The 11,550-nt window shown below is 37.1% G+C and overlaps 1 protein-coding gene across 9 annotated transcripts in view; it reads left to right on the plus strand.

Moving 5' to 3' along the window:
- Positions 1-729: 729 nt before the first annotated feature.
- The window catches only part of LOC112468414 (heterogeneous nuclear ribonucleoprotein R), a 28,576-nt gene continuing 17,755 nt past the window's right edge, over positions 730-11,550 (plus strand). For 5 of the 9 annotated variants that reach the window (XM_025037570.1, XM_025037574.1, XM_025037575.1 and 2 more), the window contains exons 1-5: positions 730-819; positions 3,600-3,976; positions 4,128-4,235; positions 4,959-5,135; positions 10,773-10,908. In XM_025037570.1, coding sequence (XP_024893338.1) covers positions 3,602-3,976; positions 4,128-4,235; positions 4,959-5,135; positions 10,773-10,908 — 796 coding nt within the window. In that variant the 5' untranslated portion in view covers positions 730-819; positions 3,600-3,601. Of the gene's footprint in view, positions 820-2,053; positions 2,156-3,104; positions 3,126-3,599; positions 3,977-4,127; positions 4,236-4,958; positions 5,136-9,765; positions 9,902-10,772; positions 10,909-11,550 lie in introns of those variants that run through there. The other 4 variants (XM_025037573.1, XM_025037577.1, XM_025037571.1 and 1 more) reach the window with 3 other exon arrangements.

Genomic DNA, 11,550 nt, shown 5'->3' on the forward strand with positions numbered 1-11,550 from the left:
ATTGTCTCGTCGTCCTCATCATAATCATCATCACCACCACCACCATCACCACCACCACCATTATCACCACCACCACCATCACTACCACCACTACTATCATCATCATCGTCGTCAGTACCATCGTCGCCGTCATCATCGCCACCGCCACCGCTGTCGCCAATAAAATAATCTACGGAATTTGTGTGTCTGTTTCGGTCTTTGGTTTTGATCTTACACATAAGTGCCTACACGAAATTAAATTTAATCGTTTGAAACAATGCGCACCGGCTGTACGCGATAAAACGGGCATTTCTTTCGTTGCTGATCCTCCTTCACCCCCTCGCGCGCTGCATTCGCACATCGCTCAGTAGTGCAATTACGGCGTGAATATAACCGCGAGTGCAACCACAGCCGTCGCCTCCACCACCGTTACCGCCGTCGGCGCCGTCATCGTCGTCAAATCGCCATCGCCGCCGCTACCGCCTCCATCACCTTCACCGCCGCCGCCACCGCCGTCGCTGCCGCAGCCGCAGCCGCAGCCGCAGCCGCTGCAACAGCCGCCGTCGTCGCCGCTGTTGCCTCCGCCGTTGTCGTCATCGCTGCCGCCGCCGCTACCGCCGTCGTCGCCGGCGTTGCCGCTGCCATCGCCGTCGTCAACCTGAAGTACGGAATACGCTCTTCGCGAAAAAACTGTGACGTGCCAATTAATTATGAGTTTTACGACATTCGGTGGAAGATCCTGACTTTTCCTGTGTTGCCGTTGCAACTGATATTTCTTCATCGCCAAAGCAACGAATTTGCTAAATTGATACCAGTGTGAGGAGCACAAATTCGGCACAGGTACACATGCATCTTTTATCATGATGAGTGCATCGCTCCATTCTCCGTCTCTTTCTTCCCTTCGTTCTATCTCTGTTTCTCTTTTGGTAGTCGTCGCTTTGTTTCGACCGCACGAGATAATCGGAGAATGCATTTTAACAAATGCATTCGTTTTTCTTACGTAATAATTCAATGTATGCAGAGTTATAATAGCCGCAAGAAAAGAAATAACATATTGTTTGGAGGAATTTTTCTTCGTCTTCGATTATCACATATTTCCTTTTGTCCACTCCACGCGGACTACTGATTTTTAATTTCGTCCTGAAGTGCGAAAGGAAAAATGTAATTCACACTCGAATGGCTCCGAATTGTGCGTCGCATTATTTGAGAGCTTGCGGAATGCGGATCGCTTAACGAATCCGAGTGCAGTCACACGAATGCACCGCGTGAGCGACATTTTCGTGCGGCCGTTATGGCTTCTCTGTGGTCGAAGGCTCATGCGATGCGCTTGGCGGATTCGTGTCGGTAACGGACACCGTCGCGATGAGAAGCATACGATATGGGATGAAATCGGATGAAATGGGATAAAATGACTTAAACGACTTCGTACTTGCGAAAACATGTGTAAATATATATTGTCAAATCACAATCTTTTGCGAATATTCACGTTTCGCGCGAGTCCGTTCGTAAATATAAGGTGTGTTCGCGGAATGCAAAAGCATTCGCGCGCGCGCGAAAGCGATAGCAAGTGTAGTGTGGCGACATTCGCCACGTTGGCAGGTGAATATGTTCGTCATGTTTCATGATTTTCAGATTTTACGAGGTTAATCTCGCTGTAGGTTTGCATATATCTCATTGTACGTAACCTTTGTCGTAGACACGTATATCTCTTGCGTCGCGAGCAGCAAGCCTAGCAAAATTCGCATTCAGACCAAACGCGATCTACCGCGTTTTCGATTTTGAGAACCAATTTCGTCGAATGTTTGCAAGTCACCCTAAATATCCCATTTCGTGTAATTCGTTGCGCGCGCGCGCGCGCGTGTGTGTGTGTGTGTGTGTGTGTGTGTGTGTGTGTGTGTGCGCGCGCGCGCGCGTGCGATGAACGAGAGTTCTCGAGCGTGTTCTGTGCGCGTACTCCAATTTGATGCGCGGCGCGGTCGACTTTTTTTTTCAAGCCGTTTCACGGGCGCCAATCAGAATTCGCACGAGCGCGGCCGCGGCGAGAAAATGGCCAACGTCGTGTCGCTGGGTTCGAGCGTATCTTTGCGCGTCGTTTTGTGAACCCCGTAGTCCGCAATCACGTTGACGTCTGTCGCCATTTCCTCGCGTGGAGGAGCCCGTTCGTTTATTTTGCAAGGTAACGATCGCTGTTCGATTTACATTATCGGCACGGCCAATTTTCCGGCATCAAGCCACAACGCCGTTTACCGTTACGATTCTGCGAACGCGAGTGAAAAATATAAGATAAACGCGTTGCGAAGTGCATATGTCTGGAGTGCATATAAGTGCATCGTATATCATAGCCGTCGCCGCCGCCGTTGTACGGAGCGCGGTTGTATTTCGCCGGCCGGCTAGGCTAGCTCGTGATAAAAGCGCGAGTCCCGCCGCGAGTATAATGGCAGCGTTGGAGAGGATAGAGCATAGAGGAATATCACCGCAACGATTTTTGCCGCGTGAATTCTTTGCTACAACAGCGAGTGCGCTGCTCCGTGCTCCGTTCCGCTCCGCTCCCTGCCGTTTCGTTCCGCCCCTTGCCGCGCTGCACTGTTGCCGCGCTGTTGCCGTTACCATTGCCATCTGTGCCAACCGATCGCGCTTGATCGTTCGTTGCCTAATCGGTACACCGAACGGCGAGTGTCATCAAACGTACAACGTTGTGCAAATTTTCCTCCTCGTCTTCATTTTTCCCATTTTTTGTGTCAAACGAGACAAAAATGCAATGTTTGGTCGCTTGACCGATATTTTTAGTTACTTTATTTTCGAGTTTGGTGCGTCAGGGAGATCCAGTCTCGGACGATTCTCGCTCCGATTTGTACACTCCGACGTTCTCTGTTATCTTCTCCTTCCAGTCTTCTTTTACAGTCTTGTTTTACACGTATGCATTACCGGATGCATTGCCGAGTACGCAATTGCAACAAACGGACGGATTTGTGATTTTTCTTTCACGCACTCGCTCTTCTGCCGGTGATTTTTTTCTCAACTTTCTATCGTTTCGAGAAAGCGCGCTTTTCCATTAGAAATGAATTTTTACATACAGGTGTGTTTCTTAGAAGAGTGAGAATAATTGAAGTTTGATTGACAATTAGGTTTGCTCAAAATAGTGATATGTGAGTTACATTAACCTGTAAATTATATATTTTGTAATTAATAGTGCTCTTTCTCTTATGTTTACAGTTTGTTGGCAATTATTATTTTTATTTACTTGTTATACAGTTTTAATTCTTAATTTGAAATTGTATCTATTGGAGCGTATTTCATTCTTTCGTTTTACATCTCAGAGAAAAAAAGGATTTTGGTTAATATCACGTGTTATTATAAAAAGGATATTATAAAATAATTTATATTATTGTACACATGTGCTATGTGTTTGAATTTGTCTATTAAGCATAATTGTATTATTTAATTCTTTATTTTATATAGATATTTTCTTAAGAAAAGAATTAAAAAAGTTTAATATTAACTTAAAACAAATCTATAAATATCACTTTGCAATGCATATTATGTAACCAAGTAATTCATTATGAATTTAACATAGTGATGAAAGATTAAAATTGTTGATTAACATAAGTATTATTTTTCAGCTATGGCAGAAGGAAATGGAGAGATAAAAATGGAAGAAAAACAAGAAATGGAAAATGTGGAACGGACAGAAGATTTTAACAAACTCATGCAATATGGACTAGATGAGAAAGTAGCTGCTAAATTGGATGAAATTTATAAGACGGGGAAATTGGCTCATATCGATCTGGATGAAAGGGCTCTTGATGCCTTGAAGGAATTTCCGGTTGATGGTGCGCTAAACGTGCTTACACAATTTCTGGAATCTAATCTGGAACATGTATCTAACAAATCGGCATACCTTTGTGGAGTAATGAAGACATACCGACAGAAGAGTCGTGCTGGTCAAGGTACGGGCACCAGTACGACACCCAAAGCCCCAGATGAAGATAAAATCAAGGTAATTTGACGATACATAGTCAGATTATATATGCTAATTTATATTCTTTGTATACGTTTGTACATGTAAATTTTTCTAAAGTTGTCAGTTTTAATCTGCTTAGATATATAAATGCTATTTTATAATAATATAAATAATTATCATATTTTAGTTGATTCTGGAAAGAACGGGATACCCTTTGGATGTAACTACTGGGCAAAGAAAATATGGTGGCCCTCCACCAAATTGGGAGGGTCCTACTCCTGGGACTGGTTGTGAGGTAAATTTGACTTGCTTAATAAATTGTATACATATATACATACATACACACATGTACATTAGGGTGGTCCTTATTTCTTTACTTTTAAATTTATTCTGCGGCACCCCTCAGAATGTTTCCAATTCGCAAAAAAATAATCCCTGCCAAAGCTCAGCTCGATCATACAAACGATACAGAAAAGCAAGACACACATGTTAAAAAAAGAAAAGTGTTTTAGGCCCTTTTGTGGAAAATACGCTTTAAAAACCAATGTTAATGGAATAAACAGTTTAATACAAGAAAACTCAAATGTTTAAAAATCCAGGGGCACGGGTTTCCGTTATCCGATCAAGCTGAACTTTTGGCAGGGATTATTTTTTTGTGAATTAAAAACATTTTGGGGGGTGCCGCAAAAAAAAAAAAAATTTTTTTTTGTTGAGTAAATAAGGACCACCTTAATGTACATGCATACATATAATAAATAAATAAATGTATGTATGTATGTATGTACAAATAGGATATGTAATATGCTGTATTTCTATTTTTAAATCTTCTTTTATATATAAATTTTCTAAAATAATAAAAAAAGAGTATCATGCGCTTTATATATATTCTTAGTTTGCATTTTTATCAAGAAACTTATTACGTATATAGCATTAATCATCAAAGGAAATATGTTGTGTATTTTCATATAAGTTGTTTCTAATTTTTTAAACTTATTATGTCAAATGTTTTGGTTGTGAGGTATTTTGTGGCAAAATCCCAAAAGACATGTATGAAGACGAATTAATTCCATTATTTGAGAAATGTGGAAAAATTTGGGACTTGAGACTGATGATGGATCCCATGTCAGGTTCCAATAGAGGATACGCATTTATCACGTTTACTAACAGGGAAGCTGCGCAGCAAGCTGTTCGAGAGGTATGTTAATATTTTTCCTCAAATCTTCTCACATAACATTATTATTTGTGTATATTTCGTACAATATATAAAATTATTTTTTTCTCTTTCTTGTCCTAGTTATTAACGTATTGTCACACACACCTAGCCGATTTGGTTCCTTTAATTTTTTTTATTTTCAAAATTTTTAGAAATGTTACAAAATTGTTATTGCTACCAACATAACGCACTTTCGAAATGTTTATAAATTAATACAGAAGTTTAATTTCTTTGCAATCTTTCATGTTTAATTTCTAATTTTTTTTTTTAATAGCCTGTATTTTAATATGAGTTATAACTATAGAGTTATAATTATATTGATGATGAAGATACATTGAATATATATGGGGTGGGGAAAAAAGGCCAATACCCTCCTGAATAACTCGGAAAATATAAGTTTTATAAAAAAATGTTTTAGACAAAAGTTGTAGGGTTTAAAAACATCTATTTACTGACTATATTAACTGACTGTTAGTTTGACTCTAAGTGGAGTCATTAAGGTCAAGTCAGGGTCACTTTGAATTTTTTTAATTGGACCCTCTATTTTTTATTGCATATTCTTGTAGCCCTTGTTTTCAAAACACTATAATAAGGCGCTCTCGTTAAGAATTTCTTGAGATATTTTAAAGTTTGTCACAATATTTTATGAAATATCTTTTAAAGTATTCACTTTTTGATGACTTTACCTTGACTTTTATACATAGAATAATGAAAGGAACCGATTTTTGTGAAAAAGAAAAAATATTTATTTTGTAGATATATTCAATTTTGCAAAATTGTAAACGTAAAAATTAATATTATTATTCAATGTCTTTCATTAGTTTATGTATAAAAGTATCAAGGTAAATTTATCGAAAAGTGAACTTTACGAGATATTTCATACTTTATATTAAAAATATGGTTACAAACTTCGAAATATCTCAGGAAATTCTTAACAAAAGAGAGCTTTATTATAATGTTTTGAAAACGTCTATACAAGGGCTACAAGAATATGCAATAAAAAATAGAGGGTTTAATTTAAAAAATTTAAAGTAACCCTGACTTGAGTCTTAAGGGGATCTTAAAGCCGTCTGTAATATCAACAATTGTACTTTCCACCTAACTTTTTATTGGCTTTATGGATTTGAAAAAAATTTTGAATAGAATTAAAGTATGTGCTCTACTCTGTGGACGACTACCGATTTTGTAAAAAAATAAGTAAATAAAGCAGTAAAAAAAATTCTACTTTTAACAACATTTGCTTTGTATAAAAATTCTACAACTTGATGTTACAAAATGAGGCTGCAGGTCCATTTAGTAGAAATCAAAGAATATCATACCGTTTGTAGCATTAGGCTAAGACTCCAAATAAAAAAGTTATTTGGAAAGTACGATTACGTGAACGTGATGACACCAGACCAGCAGTATTGCGTGTAGCGAGAGATGGCGCAGTAATCAGACAAGGACAGATGCATTTCGTTAGACAAGAGCAGATATAGGGCGATAATATAGAAAACGAATTAGAACGGAATTAAAAGTGTTGACATTATCGACATTGAGGAAGTTCGGCCTTCACTATAGGATCCCTTTAAGGGGATCCTGCAGTGACTGGTGAACTTCCTCGATGTCGATAATGTCAACCTTTCTAATTTTGTTTTCCCTATATCTGTCTTTGTTTAACGAAATGACATCTGTCCTTTTATCGATTGCTCGCCATCTCTCGCAAGATCCAACAACTACTGTTGCTGCTTTTCTTGTCATTCTGCATCCGTATTTGCATTACTAAAATAATTTTTCGATGGATCTTTTTTTGTACGCATTGAATCTTACTTCTACTTGCACGATATTATTCTTACATGTTTTCCCAAGGGCAGATGATAAACATTATGTATGTATAAACTGCAGAATTTTTGTTTTAAGCAAATATTTTCGTCAGGTGACAAATGCGTATGTGCCCAAATAAGTAATATTTTTAATTTTTTGGTGTTTTTTTATATAAAATCGCGTTTGTTACCCTAGATTTTTGTGCGTACTTTAATTCTGTAAAAGATTTTTGCAATTCTATAAACCCACTTAAAAGATCCATCGAAAAACGTTAATGTCGGTAAATCATACGGCTGCAGATCTCTAAGGGGATCCTGGAGCGACGGCAATGATCGATATTTATAGGTGTCCGATTTTCTTCGAATTGGCTTTACAGATTTGAAATCCCATTAACACGTACAGAAGTGATGAGTGGAGTGGCAAATTGAAGACTAAAAACTTAAAGAATTGAAAAAATTATATTAGATACTTGGTGTTGGATCTTTTGTACCTAGAGCTGTCACTTCATGGAAACTTTCGTTTAATATACGAATTATATAATTTACGTGTACAAATCGAAAGTACCCCACTAATCGGACTAGATCAAAGAACAACGTTGAATCATTGAAACTAAGATTAAAAGCCTAATAAGAAAGATTTTCATTGATCGCAGATTTTATGCATCATACGCAGTGTACATGGCGTTGCAATCTGACAAGGACAAATATCTCGTTGGATAAGGACAGATTAGGCCGGTAACATAGAAAACGGTCAAAATTATCGACCCCGTCAGAGTTCGGCCGTCATTCCAGGATCCTCCTTAACGACTCTACTTAAGGTCAAACTAATAGTCAGTAAAATAGGTCTTTTTAAACCCTACAACTTTTGTCTGAAACATTTTTTTATAAAACTTTTATTTTCCGAGTTATTCAGAGGTATCGACCTTTTTTTCTTTATTCTGTGTGTGTGTGTGTGTGTAACACACAAACATACACAGACACACACACACACGCACATCTACATTATGTTTTCTTTGTCTAACATTTCGGATGAGTGTTACTATATTTCTATGTGGCTTGTTCTGTATTATCTATTTTATATTTCTTTGTTTCCCAGTAGATTTTACGCAGACATGTTATTATTTTATCAAGTCCATACATTTTTCTAATTTTTCAAATATATATATATATTTTTAAAAATTGTATATACAATTAAAAAAAATGTTTTACACGTATACATACATACTCGTTGTGTGTATGAGGACGAAAGTAGAAGGGAGAGGGAGAGAGGAAGGGGGGAGAAAGCGAGGGGGGGGAGAGAGAAAAGAGAGATAGGGAGGCGGAGGAGGAGAAAAAGAAAAGAGAAAGGGGAGAAGAGATGGAGGGCACACGTGTGTGTATGTATATGTGGTGCATATAGAAAATCTATCATTTAACTTGAGCATTTTAAATATCTTTGTTACTCTAACTAATAGGAAAAAATGTTTTCGAAGTTACATAGGCTGTGTTTCGATATTCAGTACTGAAAATCTATAGTGTACGTGATGCAAATTATAGATTTTTTAGCACTGGGGCAGTGAATATCGGAAAGTAGCTATTGTTTTATAGTTTTGAGAGACACATAATGATAATACTTTTGTTATATGGATGCATGAAGGAGATTTTAAGGGCAACTTTATTTTTTTTTATAAATTAAACCATATGACTTTTACATGTAAATGTTCTAGTTATTCCGTATATAAAAGTGTTAAGATATGATTTAAAAAATTAATAGTTTATGAAATATTTAATACTTTGCTCTGACATAATTTGGCATAAAATATAACTGTTAATTTCGAAACTCGAAAAATATTAATTTTATAAATTATTATCCCTTAATACTTTTATATGTAGAATGAGAGAGAGAAGATTTATATTATGTAAGAAAAATCATATATTTTTATTTAAAAAAAAAGGAATTGTTCTTGAGATCTCCTTCATGTTTTCTTACACAACAAAAGTATTGCCATTACATTACGTGCTCCTTGAAACTGTCAAACCTTATGGCTTCAATTTTTTCTTATTATTTAAAACAATATTAGAGTTTAATCTATTATTACAAAATAAAGACATTTAAAATGTTCGAGTTAGGTATGATATTTTATATGTGAGATGGAGTGATAGCGCGTGTGTGTGTGTGTGTATATTATATATATATATATATATATATATATATAGATATATATATATATCATTTTTTATACACGAATACACACAAACGCAGGAACAATCCACATAATATATGTTTTATATTTATATGTATATGTCCCTGACCATTTATTCGTGTTTAAATACGCAATTATATCCAACTGATCCTACATATTTAATAACACTGAGAAATATATATTAATTATGTCCTATGGATGAGTTTCTTTTCCAGCTCTCCTCTTTGCTCAGTGGGCAAAATTGGGAGTGGAGAACCTTTCCGAAAATCATGATGATTGTGTGGTCTAATTGGTTAGGGGTATATTTATCTAATTGGTTGATTCTCATTGGACAGTGACAATTTTTGTAACAAAATTCTGAAAATTGGTAGGCTTAAAATTTGTTTGCAGGAGTTCATACGTGAAAGGCCGGTTTCCTATATTGTGAAGACTCGAGCGACAAAGCGCATGCCACTTTCTCGCTTTCGTGAACCCACGCCACGTTGTTAATAATTAATATTCATATTAAATTGCATATTAAGAAAATTTTTCCCAAATTCCGTTTTATCTGCTGTAATTATTTTAAAAACTACAAAACTGCCTCATTGGAACAAAATTAGGCATGTGTCTGTTTTCTGCATCCCACAGCTCGATAATCACGAAATAAAACCCGGCAAGAGTCTGAAAGTAAACATTAGCGTTCCTAATCTACGACTTTTTGTGGGGAACATACCAAAGTCAAAAGGCAAAGAGGAGATCTTGGAGGAATTTGGTAAATTAACAGGTAAAGTGAATTCGAGGCGTGTGTACCTACCTATACCTACCTATTACCTACCTGTCTACCTGTATTGTATAACTTAAGAGTGCTAGCTTTTAAGTAGTGGTTGTAGATGGTATGGAACTATGGAGCATTCAAGGATCACATTGATCCTGTGATCTGCGAATATACCTTATGGAACCTTTAGTTCTGGTCAGTCTCCTTGCCTCTCGGTTTATTAGTGAACAGTAACACCTCTCTGGTCCAAGTCTTCTTTTCCTCACATGTTTAGGTTGACTTATAAGTTTATCTGCTTCCTACTCTATACATGCGATTATCTTATCTATCCTCTTAATCTTCCCGTCCTCGAATTTATCGCAACTGATCAATTCATCAATCTTTATTACTGATATCTTCTTCGTCTTCTTTTTTTGGAATGGTAAAAAAGAAGCGAGGAAATGGAAAGAGAAAATGTGGAAGCTGTACGATACTTTTAGATTTAAGAATTGTTTTATATACTGATAGAAAAATATATGCTGTCTAGCACCATTGCAATTTTGCAATATGCAAACGTGATTCATTACTAAGTCTAAGCTTCGGGGGTATGGGAGATTTGCGTGGACCGCTGGGGCGTTTGGCTCGCTAACAAACGGACAGGCACTCCCACCCACCCTGTATGATATCGATCCTCTCAAACTATCAAATGCCCGTGATCCTTTGAATAACGCTTTTGGTCCTTTTATATAAAATCTCTTCATCCTCCCCCTTCCTTGCACCCTCAAATCGCCCTTTTTCTCAAAGGATACTTCATGAAATCCCATGTTCAGACAGCCAATAAGCAGGTGAAATCATAAATGGCAAGCTTAATTGGCACGCTCCTTCCACATTATTCTTACAGCTGAATGATTATGAGATTCGGAAAGGGAAAAAGATTGGTGTTACCGTATCTTATAACAATCACCGCTTGTTTGTGGGAAATATTCCAAAGAATCGAGACCGAGATGACTTGTTCGAAGAGTTTACAAAGCACGCACGTAAGTTGACAATTGTCCTTAAATCAGCAAGCAGTAACCAATGGAAGTTCTCTAGGAGAGATGATGGGATAAAAATTTAATCATCTTATAACGAATCAGGTGTTTTTCTTTAGTCGGTAACAGAGGTGCCAGGTGGGTTAAATCCAGCCCTCTTGCATAAATGTGAAACAAAAACCTTGTGAATTGGTACTCAAATAAACAAAATTGTTATTATTGATTTTTGAAAATATCGTTAATGTTTGGTAACGCTGAACAATTTATTTATAAGCCAAATGTGAACTCTTCTCACCATATAATTCCTTCATTTTCATTTTTAATAACTTTGTAAAACATGCACAGTTGCAATATATAGATAATCGTAATTGTGTCCTACAACCAATCAAGTTTATACTGCTATTTTATTTGACACGCACGCGCGCGCACGCGCGCGCACACACATACACACACACACACAAATGTGTGCGCGCTTTTCCATTCATTGATTCATCCATCCATCCTTCTATTTGTCCGTCCATCCATCTGTCCATTTGCTCATCCATTAGCCTGTCTGTCCGTCCAGCTATCCATTCATCTATTCACATGCATTTACCAGCGCGCGCGCACGTACGTACACACGTACGCACACATACACGCACACGCACA

Source organism: Temnothorax curvispinosus, unplaced genomic scaffold, assembly GCF_003070985.1.
Source record: "Temnothorax curvispinosus isolate PA1 unplaced genomic scaffold, ASM307098v1 QBEX01018458.1, whole genome shotgun sequence".
NCBI classification, from domain to species: domain Eukaryota; kingdom Metazoa; phylum Arthropoda; class Insecta; order Hymenoptera; family Formicidae; genus Temnothorax; species Temnothorax curvispinosus.